At 42.9% G+C, this 24,334-nt stretch overlaps 1 protein-coding gene across 4 annotated transcripts in view; it reads right to left on the reverse strand.

Annotated features, from left to right (window-relative positions):
- Window positions 1–47: 47 nt before the first annotated feature.
- GEFmeso (Guanine nucleotide exchange factor in mesoderm) overlaps window positions 48–24,334 on the reverse strand; it is a 58,909-nt gene continuing 34,622 nt past the window's right edge. For 3 of the 4 annotated variants that reach the window (XM_076540660.1, XM_076540659.1, XM_076540658.1), the window contains 11 exons: window positions 6,225–6,737; window positions 5,127–5,338; window positions 4,923–5,023; window positions 4,734–4,850; window positions 4,468–4,618; window positions 4,059–4,397; window positions 3,877–3,972; window positions 3,670–3,799; window positions 3,446–3,603; window positions 3,276–3,380; window positions 48–3,188 (listed from right to left, as the gene is read on the reverse strand). In XM_076540660.1, coding sequence (XP_076396775.1) covers window positions 999–3,188; window positions 3,276–3,380; window positions 3,446–3,603; window positions 3,670–3,799; window positions 3,877–3,972; window positions 4,059–4,397; window positions 4,468–4,618; window positions 4,734–4,850; window positions 4,923–5,023; window positions 5,127–5,338; window positions 6,225–6,737 — 4,112 coding nt within the window. In that variant the 3' untranslated portion in view covers window positions 48–998. Of the gene's footprint in view, window positions 3,189–3,275; window positions 3,381–3,445; window positions 3,604–3,669; window positions 3,800–3,876; window positions 3,973–4,058; window positions 4,398–4,467; window positions 4,619–4,733; window positions 4,851–4,922; window positions 5,024–5,126; window positions 5,339–6,224; window positions 6,738–17,380; window positions 17,717–24,334 lie in introns of those variants that run through there. The other variant, XM_012286017.2, reaches the window with a different exon arrangement.

Here is a 24,334-nt window from a genome sequence, read left to right on the forward strand (position 1 = left end):
TATAACTCGTTAGGTTCTGTAAATAAATAAAAAATAAAGATCGATCCTTCTGATCTACGTGAACGGACATGTTTATTATTAAAACATAAAATAATCAATCCTAACGAGTTAATGCAAGTACATCGACGCTTAGAATATTCAGTCGACATGCGCGTTTATTTGCATAGTTTGACTAACAATGTTAAAATATGAAAATTTTCTTGGTAAAACTTTGCAACAATACAGGGTGATTTAAAATTAACCTCTCATAACAATTTTAACATTTTTCTTTTCACAACAGATATGTTTACATTTCATTCAAATATGTAAGACCGCAAATATTTCACAGATAAGACTCTAATTACCCTGTATTATTAACACGAAATTTATATATGACACGGATTAAATATGAACGTTAATTGAAATCGCTAATAGCGTCTTTCCATTTACCGCTAGTTTACATGATATGACAAAACGCTTGGCAGTATTTGTTTCAATGTTGTACCATACGCGTGTTTCAATACTAGACCTTCATATGTCGCGTGGGCAATAGTTTACACAAGGCACAAAATAATGTAAAGGGAAACGTAATGCGTACATGGTTCTTTAAAATCTCGTACAAAGATTAATGTTAGTAGTAGAATGAAAAGAATGGCAAACATGAAAATGAATCAAATGTAAAAATTGTTATCTACTTTCATGGAAAGTTCTTCATTATGTACATATCATGTTTTCCAGTGCAGCATCTGAATTTCACCTAGATCAGATAATAAAACCCGTCAGTTCTAATCGCTGATCTAGATCAACCTTTGTATGTATCCTGTTTACCCCGTTCCATTGTACTAATAAAATATAATCTCAAAGATTTTGCTTTGGAGATCATTTGAAAATAAAACTTTGGACAACTGGACAATGACTGCTTGACCCCGTTGAGGCATTTAGAACATGATTTCGGACAAACGTAGAATTCATGCGTTTCAAGACCCAGTTTAATATTTGTACAATTTCATTGGTATGAATTACGTTTCGACGTGACCCTGGAATTGACCCACTATCTTTCGCACCCAACCTGCTTGACTCTGTCCCGCTGACACATCATCCTTATCTTCACTATTATTCTGCGCACAACTATTCTGCAAAATGGTTGTAGAACACTGATACGTTGTTCCCTCGGTCAAAGGGGATCTCGCTGGAGTTTTGCAGTCCGATTCTTGTCCCTTCAAGAACGCTGACTTCACTTTCAAATAGTCAGGTTTTTGAGCAACGGTTGGTTTGCATTTTGAAGAGTTACACCCTGAGGGATTCAACGACTCTGTTCTCTTTTTGGCGGGGATTGGCGGAGCTACTTTGCTTTTGAACGATGTATCCTCCGAGAGAGGCCTGGTCACCAGAACCTCCTCGATGTCGCTAAATATTGCACTATCCCGGAACGCCTCGTCCACATCTGCGTCCACGTAATTTTCTATAGTCTCAAATGACTTCTCGTAGAAACTGTCTGTTTCGCTTTCCCTGTTTTCCGCGTTCTCTTCGTCCTCCTTCTTCTCCTGTTTTGCTTGAGACGAATTCGCAAGTTGGCGTTTGCTCTCGGAGAACAGTATCGAAGGATCGGCGTAATCAGACTGAGCGATACGAGCACCCAGACTCGAACTTCCTTGCTTGTAATACAGCGAAGGGATCCTTAGGTCTGAAGATCCTCTTGCTGTGCAGCCTACGAGCTCTTCCACGTCCGATGAAGACTCCCTCGAATGCTTCAACTTGCTCTTCTTCTTCAACTTACTTGTACTCAGAGAGCGGAAGTACTTGGTCCTTTCTAATTCCTCGCTGCACTCCAAGGTCTCTGTGCTCATGGTGTTCCTCAAGCCTTGAAGACGGTTCCCAGCCTTCGAAAGGACGTTCTTGAAAATCGTGCTACCACTGGTGTTTGGCCTGTAAATCTTGTGATCTGGGTGTATGTTGGTGGTTGTTGAGGACACGTGGACTTCTGAGTACGCATCCGTCAAGGTGTCATCCAAGGAACAGAAGAATGTTGAAGTGGAAGTCGATACCGACGTAGGAAATTTGGCGATCCTTCCTTCTGGCTGGCAAGTTGAAGCGTATCTCTCCATGTCTTCCAAGTTGATCTCTGCTGGTTTGTCTGAAGCTATCGTGAAAGGTCTCTCGCTCATTGGTTTACCGTCTCTCTGCAAGAACCGTGATTTCGTTACGTTCTGATTGGAGTTGGGATGAATTTGAAAACTGCGTGGGAGGGAGCCACATTTTTGAGGAGACGTGGGTAGTCCTTCGCAGAGTTTGGTTAGCCAAACCGCTGGTCGAGTTGGACTGTCGTTCCCGTCTAAGCCTTTTTCCTCCTGCAAACCCTCCCAAACGTGTTGCAAGTTGTCGTAGTTTCCAAAACCTTTGCTGGATCCTGTGCCTTCTTGAGCGACTTCGTTCATATTCTCGCCATTTACCAGTCCTTTATCGCTGCCTGCTACCTGTACTTCAGTTTCAGGTACGGACGTTTGGTTCGCAGGTTCTTCGTTCCTAGTCGCTGAGTTCTCCCTTATCCTCAGCGCAGTTTTGATGATCTTGCTTTCAGTCACGATACTTTGCCTCTTGAACGCGTCGAACAACGCCTTCTTCTCTTGCACATGATTTACCTTGTTTTTCGAGTTAGTCTCGACTGATTTATTATTCTCAGTCTTGTTCAAATTATCATAAAGCAACTGCAAGGCTGGCTGGTGATCCCGGGGAGAGGATAAGGAATTCAAAGTGTTATTCGTTTTGACAAGTCGTTCGCGGTGGCCCGCACGCGTACGCGATACTCTGTTGTTGACTGAATTATCAGTGTTATAAATCGTGTTTTCAGAATCGCTGTCATCGGATGTGTCGGCAGAGATACGTTTATTGAAACGTTGTTGCTGCCTGACGTTGAGTATACTGTTCGTTCGCTGTTTCTCGAGAAGCTTCTGGAATTCTTGGTTCTGCATGAGGATGCGGCCAACTATTTCCTCGACCGTCTGTGCTTGAGCCTGTTGTTCATTGTTCTCTTTGGTTTCTGATGGTGGAGAATTCGTATGCTTATCGTTCTCAATGATCGCGCACTCAGTTTCGACCGTAGCTGACCCCGTATCCCCCGTATCTTCCTTTTGCTCCTCGTCAGATTGATTGAGACACACGTACGACTGGAAACCTGGTTCTGATTTTCGTCTCCAACCAGTAAAGCGATCCTAAACATAAATATAGAAATTGTAAATACTTTGAGGGCCTAAGGATATAGGAGTTCGGAAATAGAATCAATTGTATATTTTCAATACCTTGACTTTTGACCCGCGTCCATCTGAAGACCTAAGACCCTGCTCTCTAGAATCGTTCAGGTTTGAATCATCGTTCTGATTTTTTCGTGGCGATGCTGGAGAGTCCTAAGCAAACATCAAAGAAAGCAAATTAAAAAGATGTTATTATAAACACATAAATTTATACTCACCTCAGTTGTAGTCTCAGACTTTCTACCACTCTTTTTGAATCTTTGCCTAAGTCCAGTTTCAGACCGTCGTCTCTCTCTTTCCTGTTTACGTTTCTCTAAATACTCTGGTGGTGTCGAATGTTGTTTCTTTGCTGACCCCCTATCCGCTAAAGCATCATCTGTAATCGTTTCAAGATAATTATAGTTGAGTTAATTAAGTATAAAGTTTTTATGATACAACGTACCTTCTGGCTGTGTCTGACCAAGTTGTAAAACTAACTGCCTCGCGTGCATGGGTATCTCCGCGTTATAATTTTCAAGCATCACTCTTTTTATCTGCAACGTCCATTCCCTTTTTTGCTCCAGATTTCGTGCCTGATATAGATAAGCACAGTGCAGTTAATTACAAGTGTACACAATCAACGTACGTATCAATAATGGAGTCATTTTACCTGCAACGTATATTGGAGTCGAGGATTATCAAACGGAATCACGTGAAAGCTAAGGGGCTCTCCAGGTATGCTCTCGATAAGCATCAAATTTGAACACTGTAAAATTACCAAACAGTGCAATGAGAACTTTTATCTCTATGTATCCTAGATTCGCTAGTTATTTATTTAGAAAAAAGACATACCATGATATGAGCTTTGTAGACTAGAAGTCCATCCTCCTTTTTCTTGGTGAGCAGGAGCATACGGTCAAACAAGAAGGCGTGTCTAGGAGCCTTTGCTCCTCGCATTCTGAATCGTCCTTCCGCCACTAGTTCTCCACTCGTGGTTAAATCTGGACCAGACCAGCCGTACAGAAGCGACTGAATCTCTTGAACACGCACAGCATGCTCGTGTCTTCGTTTCATTGCGTTAATATGCCTTGCGATGCCGGTCATCGCTGCAAGCGCTGCTTCGATCGCTTTTCTTCCTTCAGCCTCGTTTTCTCCTAAGTCGCAGTCTGCGCCGTACTCCTTCGACAAGTTCTGTAAATTTGACGATGGTTTATAGGACAAAGACAAAATAAATCATTCATGATGAACAGTTATAATTTACCTGCAGAAGTAAATGGTATTTAAGAATCCTTTGAACAGGTTTAAGAAGAAACGAACCAAGAGGTAACGCGTGTCCTAGTGCCGCTTGTCTTTCTCGAAACGCGTTCGCAGTCCCTTCTTGGCCCATTAAGTCAGTCAAGACAGAAACTGTCCTAAAATGAACTGCATTAATTTCAAGCTAAAATTGAAGGACTACAATATGTGTTGGTAGGTACTTAAGGTTCCAAATGAACTTTTATTTGGTTTGGTTGATTTTATTTGGTTTACCTTGGGTAATTGGTACAGTATTCTGTGTACACTTTGAACCCTGAGTTATGCTTTATAAATGTGTTTGCCACGCAAACAGGATCCAAACCACACTTTTCTATTTCCTTCAGGAACTCTCTGAAATTGAATTAAATTATTTAAAATAATTATAGACAATGCAGCTACTGTGAATTAACTAAACTAGTTTACCTATTGAATTCAAATATGTCCTCAATATTACTAAATAAGTCACTCAGCTGCATTTGATGCACAAACGATGCCGGATCGTTTCTCCAATATATAAGGTAACCCTGCAAGAACAAATGAGGTAAATTAACACAAGTGACTCCACTGAAAATTCATATGTAATGAGTGGTGCAGTCAGTTCTTACGGTATCAATGCTTAAGGTATACCTGAATTACTTGTCGCAGATGTTCCACATATATTGCCTCAGTGTCAACTATCTCTAGAAGTACCCTTTCCATGGGATTTCTATGAGGATCACAGTAACGTGGTTTGTGACATGGTGGACCTTCCTCTGCACTGTTTCTTCTTTGCCCTGTGTCATCATTTCCTATTCGACAATTGGTTTCTGACACTGTGACCACTCCGCTGTCTCCAGAACCTATTTAAATACATGTACAGAATACACATAAATACACATACACATATTACAGAATTATAAAATTATAAAACATTAACATAACATAACCTTAACATCATTTTTTCTTGTTCATACTTGTAAGATAGGAAATCAATCTCTAATGAAAATATATAATTTTAGATACAAGGTTACATGCTACTAAATCAATCTTACATGTTTCTGCATAAATTAAGTGATAAACATTTCAACTTTTCCATGAACTTTGAAGGAAATAAATTATACCGTGAAGCTTGGAAATATTTTAGAAATTTGTTTCCCAATGTATCACTTGAAGCAAATTTCAAGGACCCTGACTTTCTCTTCGCTGTAGCGTAATCAACGGCAATGACAGTAATGATAGCAACGGTGGTAATAAACTTCTCTCTCGGCATGCTGTGTTCATCGTTAACGGAATCGTTATTACAGCTTGAAAAGCGGTTGCACGAGCCAACGGGTATTTGGAAGGCCCGCAGCTAACAATATCTTATTGGTTTCGCTTTCGTTTCACAAGAGCAGTTCTTACAGGAAGTTTTAGTACACAGATTTTTGAGCTGAACATCTAATTTCAGATTTCCTTGAATCCAAAGTTTGATTCTTTGTTTTATTAACTTGTTAGGTAAAGCAATCTATTAAGTTGCATGATTCTGAAAGGTGGTATTCATTTGAGACCTGAAGATTTCAAAGATCTCAGAAATATTGAAACATGTAATTTTCACTTCAAGCTTGAATATGCCAGAGGTGTTATTGCAACAGTTTCATGTCATGAAATGTCAGCATCTCTGAATCATTTGCAACTTAATCTTTCACCAGTCTTCTCACAAAAGAATCCGTAAAGCCCATAAAAGACACCTCCTGATCAGACCCTCACCTTGAGAGCTGGCACAAGTGTCTGCCAGGGACTCGACCGACGCCAAATAAGGATTGATGGTGCAAGCGTTCCCCTGGTTACTGCACCCGCTGGAGGAGGTGCTAGACGCTACTGAACTCCCGGACAACGGTCTCCTGCATCGTCTGTCGTACCTAAGTGGCGTGAGTCCGTTGCTCTCTCGTCGATAGGGTTTCTCCTCTATCCTCTCGTTTCGATCCTCCTTCTGACTCTCGAAGACGTTCTCCTTCTCGACGACGTCCTCTTCCACGACCACATCCACGTTATTCTCCGGCAACGATTGCTCGTTCATCGTGTCCTGCTGTGATTTCGCTAACTCGGGACAGAACTGGCCGAATATGGAGCCACGATGGGATACCAGGCTCAGTCGCTTCTGCAGCACCGCTGGGATATTGCAGGTCGAGGGAAGGACTACGTGATCGGTATAGCCATTGCCGCGACGGGCTAGCTCGTCGAACATGCCCAGCAGCTGGGGCACCAGGTCTGTGCTGGTTCCTGAAACAGTGGATAGGTTGGGTTAGTTTTAATTAGTTTTATTTGAGTCAATTTCTTAATTTCTCAATCCTTTAATTCCTCAATTCCTTAAGTCCTCAGTTTATCAATTTCCCAATCCCTTAATTTCTCAACTCCTTAATTCTCCTATTCCTTAAGTCTTTAATGTCTCAATTTCCCAATCACTTAATTCCCTTATCTTTTAATTCCTCAATTCCTTAATTCCCCAATCCCTTAAGTCTCCAATTTCTCAATTTCCCAATCCTTTAATTCCCCAATTCCTTAATTCCCCAATCCCTTAATTTCCCAATCCTTTAATTCCCCAATCCCTTAAGTCTCCAATTTCTCAATTTCCCAATCCTTTAATTCCCCAATCCTTAATTTCCCAATCCTTTAATTCCCCAATCCCTTAATTCCCTTAATCCTTTAATTCCCCAATCCCTTAATTCCCCAATCCTTAATTCCCCTAATCCCTTAATTCCCCAATCCTTAATTTCCCAATCCCCTAATTCCCTAATCCCTTAATTCCCCAATCCCCTAATTCCCCAATCCCTAAATCCCCCAATTCCTAATTTCCAAGTCCCCAAATCCCCAAATTCCTAAAATTTCTCTCCAGATCCAAATTCCTCTCCGTTTCCCAGACTCCCCCGCTATCTCCACGCTCAATAAATCACCGCATCCGATAAATGTTTGAGAACAGGTACAATTTTGCACGCGATGCAAATATTGCAACAAGAACGTTTGTGTATTATAAACGGCAGTGATGTAGTGTCTGGCTAGGAAGCACCGTGTGCTTTTAACTTGCACGCTCCGCGAAACATAACAATATCGTGTAAACAAACGAGCTGCTCTGATGGTTCCCAATTCCCCATGAAGGCAGACGGAGAAGCAACTGGGCCAATGAACCTGTCCGCATTCATGCATGCGATTTTTTACATTTCGTACGCTGCAGATGCGGTTCAACGAAAGAGTTGTAAGTAAAAGTACGCACATGACTTTTGCTTCTTCACACAAGAATTTCACAGAACTTCTTCTTCGCATGAATTTCTCGTTTATTCGAGATTTAACGGTACACATTTTCAACGCTAATAGAGTTTTCGATCATCATTTATTTTTTATCATTTATTAGTTGATTGTTGAAATTTTGCCGCAGTTTACAGGAGAGAAAAGTAGTCGAACCGTTAGTGTACGCAAGAAAAGCGAAGGAAGTTATTCTTTCGAGATTCGCAGCTGTCGGAATACAAATGCAAACTGCGTTCATAAAGAACACGCAAAGAAAGCAGAGTATATTTTTGCGCGGTGAAATTTATCGACGGACCAATTTGCTTGCGGTCGTTTACAACCAGAAAGCAAAACATTTGTTACGTACGCTAGGAGTTACAAAATTATATGGGCGAATAATTGAACTGAAGAGCTCTCTTATGGATTCTAACTCAAGTTTCCTTCGGTGTAAATCATTTTTCTTGGGGAACACTTCTGGGACTGCAAATTGTTCAGGAGTAACATTTCTGGGTTTACAGATCCTTTAGGAATATTTGTAGGATTCTACATTTTCAAGGAGTAAAATTATTAGGTGTTTTAATCTTCGAGGAACATTTCTGGGATTTCAAATTTTCGAGGTTAAAATTTCCATGCCTCTAAAGTCTCAAGGTTTAAATTTCCACGCCCCCAAATTCTCAAGGTTGAGATTTCCACGCCCCTAAATTCACAAGGTTGAGATTTCCACGCCGCTAATTCTCAAGGTTGGAATTTCCACGCCCCTAAAATCTCAGGATCGAAATTTCCACGCCTCTAAATTCGCAAGCTTGAAATTTCCACGCCCCTAAATTCGCAAGGTTGAGATTTCCACGCCCCTAATTTCTCAAGCTTGAAATTTCCACGCCCCCAAATTCGCAAGCTTGAAATTTTCACGCCCCTAAATTCGCAAGGTTGAGATTTCCACGCCCCTAATTCTCAAGGTTGGAATTTCTACGCCCCTAAATTCTCAGGATCGAAATTTCCACGCCTCTAAATTCGCAAGCTTGAAATTTCCACGCCCCTAAATTCTCAAGGTTGAAATTTCCACGTCCCCAAATTCTCAAGCTTGAAATTTCCACGCCCCTAAATTCGCAAGCTTGAAATTTCCACGCCCCTAAATTCTCAAGCTTGAAATTTCCACGCCCCTAATTTCTCAAGCTTGAAAATTTCCACGCCCCTAATTTCTCAAGGTTGAAATTTCCACGCCCCTAAATTCTCAAGGTTGAAATTTCCACGCCCCCAAATTCTCAAGCTTGAAATTTCCACGCCCCCAAATTCTTAAGGTTGAGATTTCCACGCCCCTAAATTCGCAGCTTGAAATTTCCACGCCCCTAATTTCTCAAGCTTGAAATTTCCACGCCCCTAAATTCTCAAGCTTGAAATTTCCACGCCCCTAATTTCTCAAGCTTGAAATTTCCACGCCCCCAAATTCTCAAGCTTGAAATTTCCACGCCCTTAAATTCTCAAAGCTGAGATTTCCACGCCCCCAAATTCTTAAGGTTGAAATTTCCACGCCCCTAAGTTCTCAAGGTACAAATTTCCACGCCCCAAACCCCAAAAGTCCCAAATTCCCAGCAACCTAGTCTAAAATTAACTTCAAAAACACCCAAAACTTGCAAAACCAAAACTACTACCACAAAAAATCCTAGAATATGGAAATTAACCATGTACAAAGTACCAGTATCGTCAGAAAACATATCGAGATGATCGAGGCAAGCGATTCTCGCAAAGAGGCAAAGACCGTCTCCCTTCCTTTCTCGTCTCCTTTCCGCTTTGCTCTGCTTCTCTCATTGCTGGCCATATGCGTTCCTCTTCGATCGCGATGTTGCACTTGGCTGGAACTCTGCTAATAATAGAACGGGACCAACTTTCGTCTCGGTCTCGCGTGCATCGGCTTCGTCCTCCTCGCGGCTGTCACGCTTTGGACCGATGACACGGTTCGGCCCAACAAATTGACCGGCTTCGTGTTTACTTTGCTCGTATATTCCTCCCTTCTTTGCTATCTTCTTCGTGGGAAATGTTCAAAATGCGAGTCTGTAACCAATCAGCTCGAGTGCGTTGAACTTGCATGCTGAAGAACCACGTTGACATTCGTGACTTCTGCTGGAGACGTGATCTTTCACTTCTTGCATGGAGAATTGCTAATTTTATTGTTATAAACTTGTCCTTCTTTTGAAACAACTATGTAGTCAACACAAACCAAATCAATGAATCAATGAATCAATGAAAATCAAGGAACGCAACCATGTTAGGATTTAGTGTTTAGTCTGACACGATTTGATGACATAAAAGTATCTTCAAACAGCACTTATGTTACATCAATTTAAAGCTTGAGGTCCCACAAAAATGTTCACATAAATTCCTCATCAATTCTATCAATATAATTAATAATTCAAAATAGCAAACAATGAACGAAGTTTACAGTTCATTCTTGCCATTAGCGAAGGTCTAATTTTAAGAAACACTCATTTCATGTAAAGAATATCAACGAAGCCTTCATGCAGTTATTTTCGTCAGACTCCAAGCTTCAAATCGATATATCACAAGCGCTATTTCGTAACACTTTTCTGTCATGAAATCAAGACAGATTGCCCGCGCCCCGAATACGTCACGCAACCTCATACAATGCATAACTATACTACGATGACCTGGTCCGATTAATTAAACGCGTATGAATTATTAAAACGTGTTGCATGCAAATCCTCACGAAAATTATTTTCACCGTCCTTTCTGGTCGGTTACAAGTTTGTTAGTCATCGTACGTTGTCATTCCCGTTGCAACATCCAACCATGTTGTTGTTGCGTTCCCGTGACTCACAGCAACGTGGCGGGCATACAGACACGACATGAAGCAGCCACTCGAGACCTTTCAATGCTCGTGCCTATTACTTTTCGTCAATGAACCGACGTTTCCCTTTCTTTAGACCCCTGAGATCGCTATTTTTGCCGCGATCGCCCGACCAAACGCCGCCGGAACGTTTTTCCTTTGGGTCGTTCAACTTGCGGTGCGCCGAACTTTTTATACTTAAATGGGTACATTGATTATTTAATTCAGTTGGTGTTTTATGGTGTACGTGGAGTTTTCTCACGTGTGGGAATTTGGGAGCTTGGTAGTTGGGACGCTTGATAATATAGGGGCGTGGTGATACAACGCGTGGAGATACGACACGTGAGAATTCGGGACGCGTAGGGATACAACGCGTGGTAATTCGGGCGCGTGGTAATTTGGGCGCGTGGTGATACAACGCGTGAAAAATTGGGACGCGTGGTGATTCGGGGGCGTGGTAATACCATGCGTGGTGGTTCGGGGGCGTGGTGATATCACGCGTTGTGATTCGGAGGCGTGGTAATACCACGCGTGGTGATTCGGGGGCGTGGTAATACCACGCGTGGTGATTCGGGGGCGTGGTAATACCACGCGTGGTGATTCGGGGGCGTGGTACTACCACGCGTGGTGACTCAGGGGCGTGGTAATGCAACGCGTGCAAATACCACGCGTGGTGACTCGGGAGCGTGGTAATACCACGCGTGGTGATTCGGAGGCGTGGTAATACCACGCGTGGTGACTCGGGGGCGTGGTAATACCACGCGTGGTGACTCGGGTGCGTGGTAATACCACGCGTGGTGAGTCGGAGGCGTGGTAATACCACGCGTGGTGATTCGGAGGCGTCGTACTACCACGCGTGGTGATTCGGGGGCGTGGTGCTACCACGCGTGGTGACTCGGGGGCGTGGTAATGCAACGCGTGCAAATTCCACGCGTGGTGACTCGGGGGCGTGGAAATACAACGCGTGGTGACTCGGGGGCGTGGTAATACAACGCGTGGTAATTCAAAGGCATGATAATTCGATTGCGTGGTAATTGAACGCGAGTTAATTCAATACATCTGATAATACAACCCACAGTAATTAAACTGCATGATAAATGGTAATTCAAACACGTAATTCAAGCGTACCTAAAAACACATTATACAACACATAATTCCAGCACACGAAGATACAACACGATGACGCAACGTGCACAACACATAATTCAAGCACACAGTGATGCAACGTGAATTAACACAACTCATGATAGTTCACCGTGGCAATTCAATACTTGATAATACGACCTTTAGCCATTGTCGCTCAAAGTATTCTTCTCGAAAGAGCTCTCTACAATGGAATTGATAAGTGGATGAAATCGCAGTTAAATCATACGCTTTCTTCATACAGAGAGCATTGAAAAGAATGCATTCCGATTTCCCCTCTGTTAGTCACGTAAATGGTCCGGCTATGAACACGTGCGGTGTTTGTTTTACGGTGTCCAGGTGCGAGCTCACAGAAACCGAGAATCTATTGCGCTTGCATCACGACTTTGAATCAGTTCTATGTACACGAGATTTCTTAATATCTCAATGACTCGTTCGCCATAGCTTTCGGTCGTGATCAATCGTCGGAATTTTTACTTACGTATAATTAGATCAGTGACGCGTGCGATAAGTGGCCTTGGTTCAATATTAAAGAACCCATCTTAATTGATAAAGCAATCTAGCATACCAAAATCTTCTTTTTAACATCGGTATGCACTCGTACTCTATCACAGACTCGAGAGTGTCTATTATTAGACCTAGAGTCTGCCTAAGCTAATAAAATAATCCGCATTGTGAAAGCGTTGAATCGATAATACACAAACAGTGAGGTACATTTCGCAGTAATCGCCGCCATTTCCTTTTGACAATCTCGGGGCAGTTATGCAGTTATTTTGGTCGGACTTCAAGCTCTAATCCGATATGCCACGAGTGGTATTTCGTGACACTTATGTCATGAAATCTCGTAGAAAGGAACAAGTCATCGACCCGCGATCTGCCATTTAGAGAGGCAATACGTGTTGCACGGCGTAAACTGTAAGGCGGGAAAAAAACAAGCCTCTCTGTTCACATCATCGGCCACATCGAGATGGCCTCGTAAACTCCGAACTATCTCAGCTGGTTCCCGCCTAGCGAGCAGAGCGAGTTTCCGGCTACATCGACCGCGATAAGGTTCGAAGCTCGCCAAGGGAAAGTCACGATTCGGCTCGTATTTCCTCGAGGGGGCGAAATAATCGGGCGAATCGCGCGGAGCATGGCGATAGCGCAATAGTTGGCGACCGATAGGAACACGACGATAAACGGACAGTTTATGGCGGTGCAGTCACGAGTGAACGTGCGTGAGCAACGAGCATTAACGTTCGCTCCGAGCCATTACTACCACTTGGCACGTTAACCCATTTGCATTAAAATCCGACTAATTACGTATTTGTTACCGAGTAACGATCACTAGGAAGATTTTTATGCCCTTCGGAGGAATGCTTTATGATCTACTTTGCACCTCTATGGTACCCTTTTCATGTGGCGATACAACGCGTGGTAATTTGGACGCGTGATGGTACGGCACGTGAGAATTCGGGAGACGTAGTCATTTGGAGGCGTGGTGATATGACACGTGATAATTCGGGGGCGTGGAAATACAACGCGTGGTGATTCGGGGGCGTGGTAATACAACGCGTGGTAATTCGGGGGCGTGGAAATACAACGCGTGGTAATTTGGACGCGTGGTGATACGACACGTGAGAATTCGGGACGCGTGGTAATTCGGGTGCGTGGAAATACAACGCGTGGTAATTTGGACGCGTGGTGATACGACACGTGAGAATTCGGGACGCGTGGTAATACAACGCGTGGTAATTCGGAGGCGTGGTAGTACAACGCGTGGTAATGCAACGCGTCGTGATTCGGAGGCGTGGTAATACAACGCGTGGTGATTTCGGAGCGTGGTAATACAACGCGTGGTGATTCGGAGGCGTGGTAATACAATGCGTGGTGATTTGGGAGCGTGGTAATGCAATGCGTGGTACTACAACGCGTGGTGACTCGGGGGCGTGGTAATACAACGCGTGGTGATTCGGAGGCGTGGTAATACAACGCGTGGTGATTCGGGGGCGTGGTAATACAACGCGTGGTGATTCGGGGGCGTGGTAATACAACGCGTGGTGATTCGGGGGCGTGGTAATACAACGCGTGGTGATTCGGAAACGTGGTAATACAACGCATGGTAATTCAGACGCGTAATTTTCATGGAACATCATATTTAGAACTGGTGTAATTAACATGAAACGTCACAGTTGAAAATAGTAAAAGTTACCGTACCCGTTTGATAACTTTTTCCTCAAAGTTCAGCGTCATGCAAATCGTATTTTCACAAGCTGTTCACCTTTTCACTTGCCAGTCGGATGCTGAGGCTCCAGTCTTTTTCCATGAGTCATTCGAATTCCTCCGCATTCTTCCTCCGCCATCATCCTGACGTTCCACGTATTTATTAATCCCCGTCAAACGTCGGCTAAAATAAATCTCCAGTTTCCATCTCGAACCTTCACCGTATTCATCATCGTGCATCTTTACAAATTTTTCATTCACCGCTTTTACCACGAGTCCCATTGAGAGACCGATAAATTTCCCGGAATATTGCACCTTTCACGCGAATCGCTTTCGAGTCACAGCGCGAGCGATTTTTCTTGCGGCGGCCGGTTGGCCGCGTTCCAAATATCCCGGCACGAAAAGAAGCTGACAAGAGCCGCGAAACGTGTCACGTAGAGACGGACATCGGGGTGCACGAGCGAATGCCGGAAAAGAGAGGAAACCAGCGACGAATCAGAAAAGGCGAGATCGTATTCGATCCACGTAGCGGCAACGACGGGTATCTAAGTAAGTACAAGGATCACGTTGCGCCAACGTGAGACTCCTCTGCTCCGGAATTCCAGGCCTGCCCTCTTTTGTAACCCCTTATCTGTTCCTGGAGATGCACCCGGAAACGAGCTACCCACCAGGAGGACGCGCATTCCGAAAGGTGCATTCCGGAGGATAATGCGATGTCAAAAGTGTCCGCTGTTTTATACCTGCGTGGCTGACCCTTCTTGGGCCACCTTGCAAAGTACCGATTGTGAGTTTACTGCTGAACTACCGATTGTGAGTTTACTTGTGAAGTAAACCCATTGCAAGTTTACTTACAAAGTGGACCCATTGCAAGTTTATTTGTTAAATAAACTCGTTGGGAATTTATTTGTAAAGTAAACTCAAGCCAAGTTTACTTGTAAACCAATCCCAAGTTTACGTGTAAACCAATTGCAAGTTTATGTGTAAACGAGTTCCAAGTTTATTTGTCTGATCGTGCAAACAATTTTGGTAATAGCTGGCTAGGAGTGCTTTGGAGCTAGCAGAGTAATCGTGCGAGTAACAAGATTTAAATGGAGTAATAATTGAGTAATTACATGGATGTGATGTGTCCAGTAATTGTATAAATAACTGTATTCGACTAATGAGTAGTTATAAGAGTAATGATTTAACGAGTGGTTATAGCAATGGTTTATGAACAGATATCGAAGTAATGGTTTATTGAATATGCTTGAGTTAGTGCCTCAAAGTTTTACCCCTTACTAGTGACGCACTCAAGGTACTCGTGACGCACTCAAGGTACTCTTAACGCACTCAAGGTACTCTTAACGCACTCGAGGTACTCCTAACGCACTCAAGATACTCCTGACGCACTCGAGGTACTCCTGACGCACTCGAGGTACTCTTGACGCACTCGAAGTACTCTTGACGCACTCGAAGTACTCTTGACGCACTCGAAGTACTCTTGACGCATTCGATGTACTCGTGACGCAGTCAAGGTACTCCTGACGCACTGAAAGTACTCTTGACGCACTCAAGATACTATTGACGCACTCAAGGTACTCTTGACGTACTCAAGGTACTATTGACGCACTCAAGGTACTCCTGACGCACTGAAAGTACTCGTGACGCACTCTGAATACTCGTGACGCACTCTGAATACTCGCGACGCACTCTGAATACTCGTGACGCACTCTGAATATTCGTGACGCACTTGCAGAACTCGTGACACCCTCGCAGTTCAGACGTGACAGATATTTCTATATTTTTCATGCACTTTTTACGTCAACATTTCGTCAAGTGAAATTAAATATAAAACCTGCGATATTTTAACTTTTATCGCTCGTTTTGAAATTGTGACTATGGTCTGACGTACCTAATAAATCGTGTGAGAGGTTCCCAGAATTTTGCGCAGATTAAAAAAGATTTAATTGCCGAGACATACTGGTTATCGATACAAACAATTCTTGTTTTGAGAGGACTTTGTTCCACCCGCGATAAAATGATTCATTGGAAGAATCACGCTTTAGTGGCCCATGGGAAGTGCGATACATAGTTTCCTGTTTAAGATATACTATTTGCATGAATTTGCATAGAGGTAGAAAAAGTGCATTTGCACCTTTCCGATGAGTTAAAAAGTGGAAGATACGCGTTCTAATCTTGAGACTATCTGCGTCGCGGATAACGCTTATCGATGTATTATTTGGTCGATTCCAGTGGAAATCGCTATCGTCGTCTAAACATCGAGACTATGTATCGACGTGAGATTCGCACCGGTTGCGTAACGCGATTGTGTTCGCGGAATGCGATCCATGCTAATTCATTCGAAACACTTCGAATTACAATTAGATACACTTTCGCGGCTACTGAATCTTCGGACTTTCATGAGCCTTTGGTGTATACAATGGTAATTTGGGCGCGTGGTAATTCGAGCGCTTGGTAATTCGGGTGCGTGGTAATTCGGACGCGTGGTAATTCGGGCGCTTGGTAATTCGGATGCGTAGTAGTTCGGGCGCTTGGTAATTCGGATGCGTGGTAGTTCGGGCGCTTGGTAATTCGGGCGCGTGGTAATACGACGCGTGGTAATTTGGGCGCGTGGTAATTCGGGAGCTTGGTAATTCGGGCGCTTGGTAATACGACGCGTGGTAATTCGGACGCTTGGTAATTCGGATGCGTGGTAATTCGGGCGCGTGGTAATTCGGGCGCTTGGTAATTCGGATGCGTGGTAATTCGGGCGCGTGGTAATTCGGGCGCTTGGTAATTTGGGCGCGTGGTAATTCGGGAGCTTGGTAATTCGGACGCTTGGTAATACGACGCGTGGTAATTCGGACGCTTGGTAATTCGGATGCGTGGTAATTTGGGCGCGTGGTAATTCGGGCGCTTGGTAATACGACGCGTGGTAATTCGGGCGCTTGGTAATTCGGATGCGTGGTAATTCGGGCGCTTGGTAATTCGAGCGCTTGGTAATTCGGGCGCTTGGTAATTTGAGTGCGTGGTAATACAGCGCGTAGTAATTTGGATGCGTGGTAATTCGAGAGCGTGGTAATTTGGGTGCGTGGTAATACAACGCGTGGTAATTCGAGTGCGTGGTAATACAACGCGTGAGAATTTGGAACGCATTGAAATTACCTCAAATATTAGAATTCACTGTTCACTCCACCATGAAACGATGCTCCATCTAATTTTTCATTCGGACAGTTACTCTTTCACATCGAATTAAAAGGCCCACGAATTCCGACCCAAATCGACAAACGAATTTCCAAACAGCCATAAAATAGAACGCAAATGAAAAGCACTATTTCCACCTCCGAACAATAAACCCACAACGGTGCTAGAAAACACCCACACAACGAATGACATTACCGATACACAAAGCACAACAGTTATCCCAAGGTAAAGACGTATACATCGGATCGCACTTTCGTCGAAAGCAATTACTCACCGAGATCCCAGAATCTCTATGAAAAAAGATGCAGTTATAGTATCGATAGAGGCGCAACAGGGTCTCCAGACACAGCCATAATCGATGGTTGCTGGAAAGGCTGGCAGGAAGCAATTGATTCGAGCAACGAGCTTCAATTGCGCGTATCCGTGTCGCGAACACTGTTTGTTCGATCGTCGTTTCACGGAAAACAAACAACGGCACCCGTTCACAGAACTCGCGTTTTCGTGGCTTTCGGGAAAAAGACACGCGACGGAAGACGGTGGAAACAGGTAGAAGCACGGAATAGCCTTCGTCGGTCGAGCAACAGGTAGGCACTGTGGAGAGAGGCGAAGATGGCAATGGAGCGAGCCTACCGCTCGGATAGACGGATTCGAATGCCGACGAGCGGGACTGGTCTCTTTAGGCGTCGTGCACAATCGGCCGACAATGGGACTGGCGTTTGACTTCCGGTGCGCGTTATCGCTCTCGGAGATTGTCTCGCTGTACGACAACGGGCGTGGTGATAACGTTCTTTCCCGATATCTTTCTGATGGTACTCCGGTTTATGTGCCCCCGAATATACACCTAGATTCTAGCGTATCTCTTGACACCGTTACTGAACAATTACTTTTTGATATCTGGGTCGATCATTTTAGATATTACTGTTCTTGGAAACTATTCCTACATGCATATGTATACATATACACATATTACTTACACATATATTAAATATATACATATTACATATACATGCATAGTGCATATACACATATGTTCTTTTGAATATATTCACAGAGAAATCATTGCAGATGTGGGTCCCCTCAATTCTTCATTATTGAAAGATAGCCATCAGGCAACTTCATACATCAGTTTATTGAAGGGTTTACGTGCGAAATTTATTTAACCTCCTAACAATTTTCTGGGCACCTAATTCATACAACATTAGGACAACTGAAGAAAGTTAAAATTTTAGGTACATTATTCAGTGATACTTGATTGCAGTTCGCTCCAAAGTTCAATTGCAGTGACCTATGAGTTTAGTTTATCACAGATGAACTGCAGTGTGCGTCATGACTGTGTCACGAATTCGACTTGAGTGCGTCATGACTGCGTCACGAATCCATCTTGAGTGCGTCACGAATCCATCTCGAGTGCGTCACGTATCCATCTCGAGTGCGTCTCGAGTGTGTCACGAATCCATCTTGAATGCGTCATGAGTGCGTCACGAATTCGACTTGAGTGCGTCTTGAGTGCGTCGCAAATCCATCTTAAGTGCGTCACGAATCCATCCTGAGTGCGTCACGAATCCAACTTGAGTGCATCTCGAGTGCGTCACGGATTCGACTTGAGTGCGTCACGAATCCATCCTGAGTGCGTCTTGGGTGCGTCACGAATCCATCATGAGTGCGTCTTGGGCGCGTCACTTATTCGACTTAAATGCATCACGAATCCATCATAAGTGCATCTTGGGTGCGTCATGAATTCGACTTGAGTGCGTCTTGGGTGCGTCACGAATCCATCCTGAATGCGTCACGAATTCGACTCGAATGCGTCTTAGGTGCGTCACGAATCCATCCTGAAGGCGCCATGAGTGCGTCACGAATTCGACTTGAGTGCGTCATGAATCCGTCTCGAGTGCGTCTCCAGTGCGTCACGACTACGTACTTGTCCCTAACATTCTAACTTCCCTTACAACCAAACATTATAATAAAATTTTTATCAGCCCAAAGCACCATTTCATCCACTGCATCTTTACCAATCGATAATACTTGTCTCCCATAATAAACCGTATCTCCGTTACAAATATATCTTCAGCCGGAGAAATTAACGAAACGGGCAGCTAAAAATGGTTGGTACATTTTACGAAAGCGAGAGAAGTTATCTTAACTCCGTAACGTGGCTCTCTTATCGACCTTATTAATCATTCAACGAGCGTGGCTGCATGGAAATGGAAAGAACGTATCGCGCAATTGTACGTAACAAGAAGGTTAACAAATTGTCCGCGGCTAAGGATGTCATCTATCAGATCGACTCGAGTTACGATTATCGTGTAATCTGTCTCGAAGTGTCGGATGCGCTTATATCTCTCTTTCAGCGATTATGTAAGTGGCGCTTAGTTCACGGATAAACGGCGATACGAGATTAACAACTTCCCTTTTTATTTCTCTGCTTTCCTTAACCTAGTAGAATTCTATTATTATCGGGAATTTTAGACTGGTATACGGAGGATGATAAGGTAAATCGTAGAAAGGAAAAGTGTAACTATTTCCCAGAGTTACAATCTGATGAAGTTGTGTCTCAAGATAGGCATCTCGGTTTCTCGTGTGTTCTAAACTTCTCTTTAATAGAAAGCAAATACGCTTGGTCACGTATGCGAACTCTCTTAATTGAATTTCTCACTGACCTGTTACGCCGGTATTACCGGCAATAAAACAGAGCCTATGTTACGAAGTTCGTGAATTCGAACATCCTTCCTTCGTAAAGACGCTCTCGCAATTAGCAAGAAATCGAACATCAATCGAGAAGTTTTTATCAAATCTCCAAAAGTCACTTAACCAAATTAATTTCAAGAAGCACAAAGCAGAATTCTTTACAGTTCACAATATTCACAAAATTTCCCACTTAACATTCGATAAAAATCAAGCAACAAAAATTACCTGAGTCCTCCGTGACTCAGCACTTGAACCTCCGATGCGCTATCGAATTCGAGGAACCGTACGATAAAAACATTCGAGGGTCATTCTTCTTGTGAATGAACCCGTACTCCAGAGAAGGCTGGTGGGGATACTTCAATCATCGCAATGAATTACAACGAGCCAGTCACCGAGAGTGACTCACTACGTGGCTGCTCTAGGCACTGCAGCCCGACGAAGCTCTTTTTCTTGGCCTCCTCGTGGCGAAGGAATTCGAGCTGTAGCACCTAACGAGAAAAAGAGCGAGAGAGAAACTTCACGATCCAATCTCCATGGATCCCCGATGGATCCAGCCATTATGAATCATCGTGCACGGCAAAATCTTCAATCGACTTTCGTACGATTGAACTTGTGAACCTTCGACTAACGGCACCTCTAGTACTCTTAATTTGCGACTACGATGGAGAAATTTTGGTCATGGGAACTGGGGAGCTTTTGGAATTCGAGGGGTAATTTGGAGGTTTGGGTTTTAGGAAGTTTGGGAATTTTTGGGGGGATTTGGGGAATTTGGGGAGTTGGAGATTTAGGGATTTGGGGAATTTGGGGAGTTGGAGATTTAGGGATTTGGGGAATTTGGGGAGTTGGAGATTTAGGGATTTGGGGAATTTGGGGAGTTGGAGATTTAGGGATTTGGGGAATTTGGGGAGTTGGGGAATTTGGGGAATTTGGGGAGTTGGGGAATTTGGGGAGTTGGAGATTTAGGGATTTGGGGAATTTGGGGAGCTGGAGATTTAGGGGTTTGAGGAATTGGAAATTTAGGGATTTGGGGAATTTGGGGAGTTGGAGGTTTAGGGATTTGAAGAATTGGAAATTTAGGGATTTGGGGAATTTGGGGAGTTGGAGATTTAGGAATTTGGAGAATTTGGGAAGTTGGAGATTTAGGGATTTGGGGAATTTGAGGAGCTGAAGATTTAGGGATTTAGAGAGTTGGGGATTTAGAGAATTTGAGAATTTGGAGATTTTAGGAAATTTTAGAATTTGGAGATTTGGGGAATTTTAGAATTTGGGGGAATTGGAAACTGGAGATTTAGGGATTTGGGGAATTTTAGAATTTGGAGAAATTGAGAACTGAAGATTTAAAGATTTAGAGAATTTTAGAATTTGAAGATTTGGGGTATCTTAGAATTTAGGGAAATTTGGAACTGGAGATATAGGAATTTGTTCAACTTGAGAATTAGAAGATTTAAGCATTTGGGAACCTTGAGAACTTAGAGATTTAAAAGCTTGAGAAACCTCATTACTTTCTACCTCTAAAAATTCTGCCAACCACAGAATCTCAAATTCAGCCTCCTAACCAAAATATTCCAAAAAATAAAAATTTATAAATTCAAAAGTCTCTCAATAAATTACAAACCTTCATATCAAAAACCTTACACAAATCTTTAAGTCATGAAGAATAAAAAGAACAGTAAGTTTCCCACAGAGTAGAAATAACTAATGAGCGATTAGAATTCTACGTCTACGATGAGAATGTCTGAAAACTAGGACTCGTAAAATTCCTAGCAAGATTCTAAACTGTATGTCCTCCATTGAATGCTAATCCGAGCATATTGGGTACCGTACAGAAATTCGAGGGCGGAATTTCACGGACTAGTTGACAGTCGTGAAAAATCAGATTTCACGTGAGTTAGGTTTTAAAGCGGGTATCATCGTCTGGTTTCTTTTTCCTTTTTTCACCGACGGACGCTCTCTCGATTCGCATACCGTGCCAATTATTCGCCGCACGGAAGTTCCACGGCCTGGCGTGAGAGATTGATGCAAGTCGATGCACTGTGCGTATGTTTTATTCATACCTTTCACCGGGACCGATAAGAAAATTATATTTAAACCGGCGCCCCGTAACGTCGCGGGAAAAGAGAAAACTGACTCTCGATCCTGCCTTTTCCATTACTTCAATAAGTTCATTTCAATTTTTTTTATTAATTAGCTTTAAATAAGATTAAGTGCAAGCTTTTTTTAAAACTACCTGTCCTTTTGTAGAATTATAAATAAATTAGGTTTTAAATTTTTTTATAATCTTTGAGACATTATTTTGAGAATTTCTTATTATATGACTTATTAGATTTAATATAGGATGTTTCATAATTAGTGTAGGTCTCTAAAATGGTAGCTGACGTGATTCTGAATAAGATTTCCTTTTGTAGAAATGGAGTGTGAAGCCTCGTTTTTAAATTATTAAGGAAAAACGCGGGTAAATAAGAGATCGATGCATGCGCATGCGCAGAGGCAGCTTCGAGCCTAGCTGCGCGCGCATCACGCCATTTGAGGGACGCTACTTGTGAGACACCCTGTATTTTTAATTGTTATTAGACACACGTGTATTTTTAATTGTTTTAAATTACGTATACAGGTAAACAGATGGAGTGAAGAATTAGAGGTTCGAGAAAGAATGAATAAAAAGGTTTTCGACATTTGTAATAATTCGACCGAAAGGAACTTGGAGGACTTTGCTCCCGATTCGTAACTTTCTCGTCGCTGAAAACGCTTCGCGAGTGCATGAGAAGCGTACAACGCGTTGTGCAGCCGCGCAGTGCAATTAATTAGCGGATCAAAGAAGCACAAGAGTTATTATCCCCAGAAAAGTTCGATTCTGCGAACCGATGAAAGTATGTCCTATTGATCTATTGCTCTCAAGAATCTTCTCACATCCTTTCTAAAAATCCACCTTTCTTACAATGTTCCGAGTGTGAATTTATAAAGTGTAAAATCGTTAGCAGTTCTCATAAACATTCATTAATTGTTTAATTAAAATCGAAAGCGAGATAAGAGACAAGAGATAATTGTTGTTAAAACGAAGTCTGTGAGAACGGGACGGTAATGTATGCTATTGTAACCGTAACAGGGGCCATTTCTCGTTGAATCAGCTTCGATTACGAAACATTCGTGACTCGATCGTGTGCAGAATAACGCGAACTTTGTGACGTCGATCTCGTATTAAAATTCTTCTGGAACAGTCATAATGCCACAAAGCGTCGAGATAAGGCATTGCCAAGGTCTTAACGATTCTGTGATTAATGCGAAACAAAGACTTCCGTAACTCCCTCATTATATCTTATAATCTTGTGTCGAATCGATATCGAATTTTAAATACTAATTTCCTACCACAATTTTGTCTTATCATGTCTCTTTTCTGACTGATAATGTTAGGTTTTTTATGAGACACACCAAGTGCGTCATTACTTGCATAAAAAAATACAGAACACATATGTGTGCAGTTGATATCACACCTACATATATGAATAGCATTCACGAGGTGCATTGATATGCACACAGTATGAGACGCACCAGGTGCGTCGTTCATATGATAGGTAAAGGACACACATGGTGCGTCACTCATTGCACCACGTTAGTAGTATAAGACGCACAAGGTGCGTCATTACTTGCATAAAAAAACATAGAACACATATGTGTGCAGTTGATATCACACCTACACATATGAATAGCATTCACGTGGTACATTGATATGTACACAGTATGAGACGCACCGGGTGCGTCGTTCACATGATAGGTAAAGGACACACATGGTGCGTCACTCATTGCACCACGTTAGTAGTATAAGACGCACAAGGTGCGTCGCCTATTGTAACACATACAAAGGAACATTTGAAAGTTATTTTCAACAGTGTAACTTCGAGTAATGTATGGAACTGTATAAACTGAAATATTTTGAAGTAAATTTCACCGAAGTGAATTTCATAGAAGCCACACGTTCCAGTTGCACCAGTTTCGAGCGACTCGAGGGTCAGGGGGTATTTCAACGATAGGTCTCCAGCGTGGAAAGTATATCCAGCACGGTTATAAATATAGCCGCGGAGGTTTTTCACGCGAGCGGAATCGAGCCGAGGCGGAACACGCCTCCGCTATAGTCAAGCGGTGGAGAACGTCGGTTAAACGATGCAAAATTATAGTTTCATATCCATTTCGCGGCGGCGTTAAATAATACTCGTAAATAACAGTATAACCACGCGAACGAGATACTTTATTAGCACGACCGGTGCAAAACTACCGTCGGTAACTGTTACAGCGTATAATATTCGATCGGTGATAAATCGATTTCGATGACTTTTTTCTTCGCGCCATTACCGGAGTCTTGCGAAAACGTGCTTAATCGAACGTCAGATGCGTGCTATATAATTCGTGTAATCGCGCTCTCATGTCCCTATAACACACTTTATATCCATGACGCACGATCTGCGTTCTGATTTGATACGACATTACTCATGACGCACCAGGTGTGTCATATACTGTTTACATACATAACGTACGACGCACGGGGTGT

Source organism: Megachile rotundata, chromosome 15 (assembly GCF_050947335.1).
Source record: "Megachile rotundata isolate GNS110a chromosome 15, iyMegRotu1, whole genome shotgun sequence".
Lineage (NCBI taxonomy): Eukaryota > Metazoa > Arthropoda > Insecta > Hymenoptera > Megachilidae > Megachile > Megachile rotundata.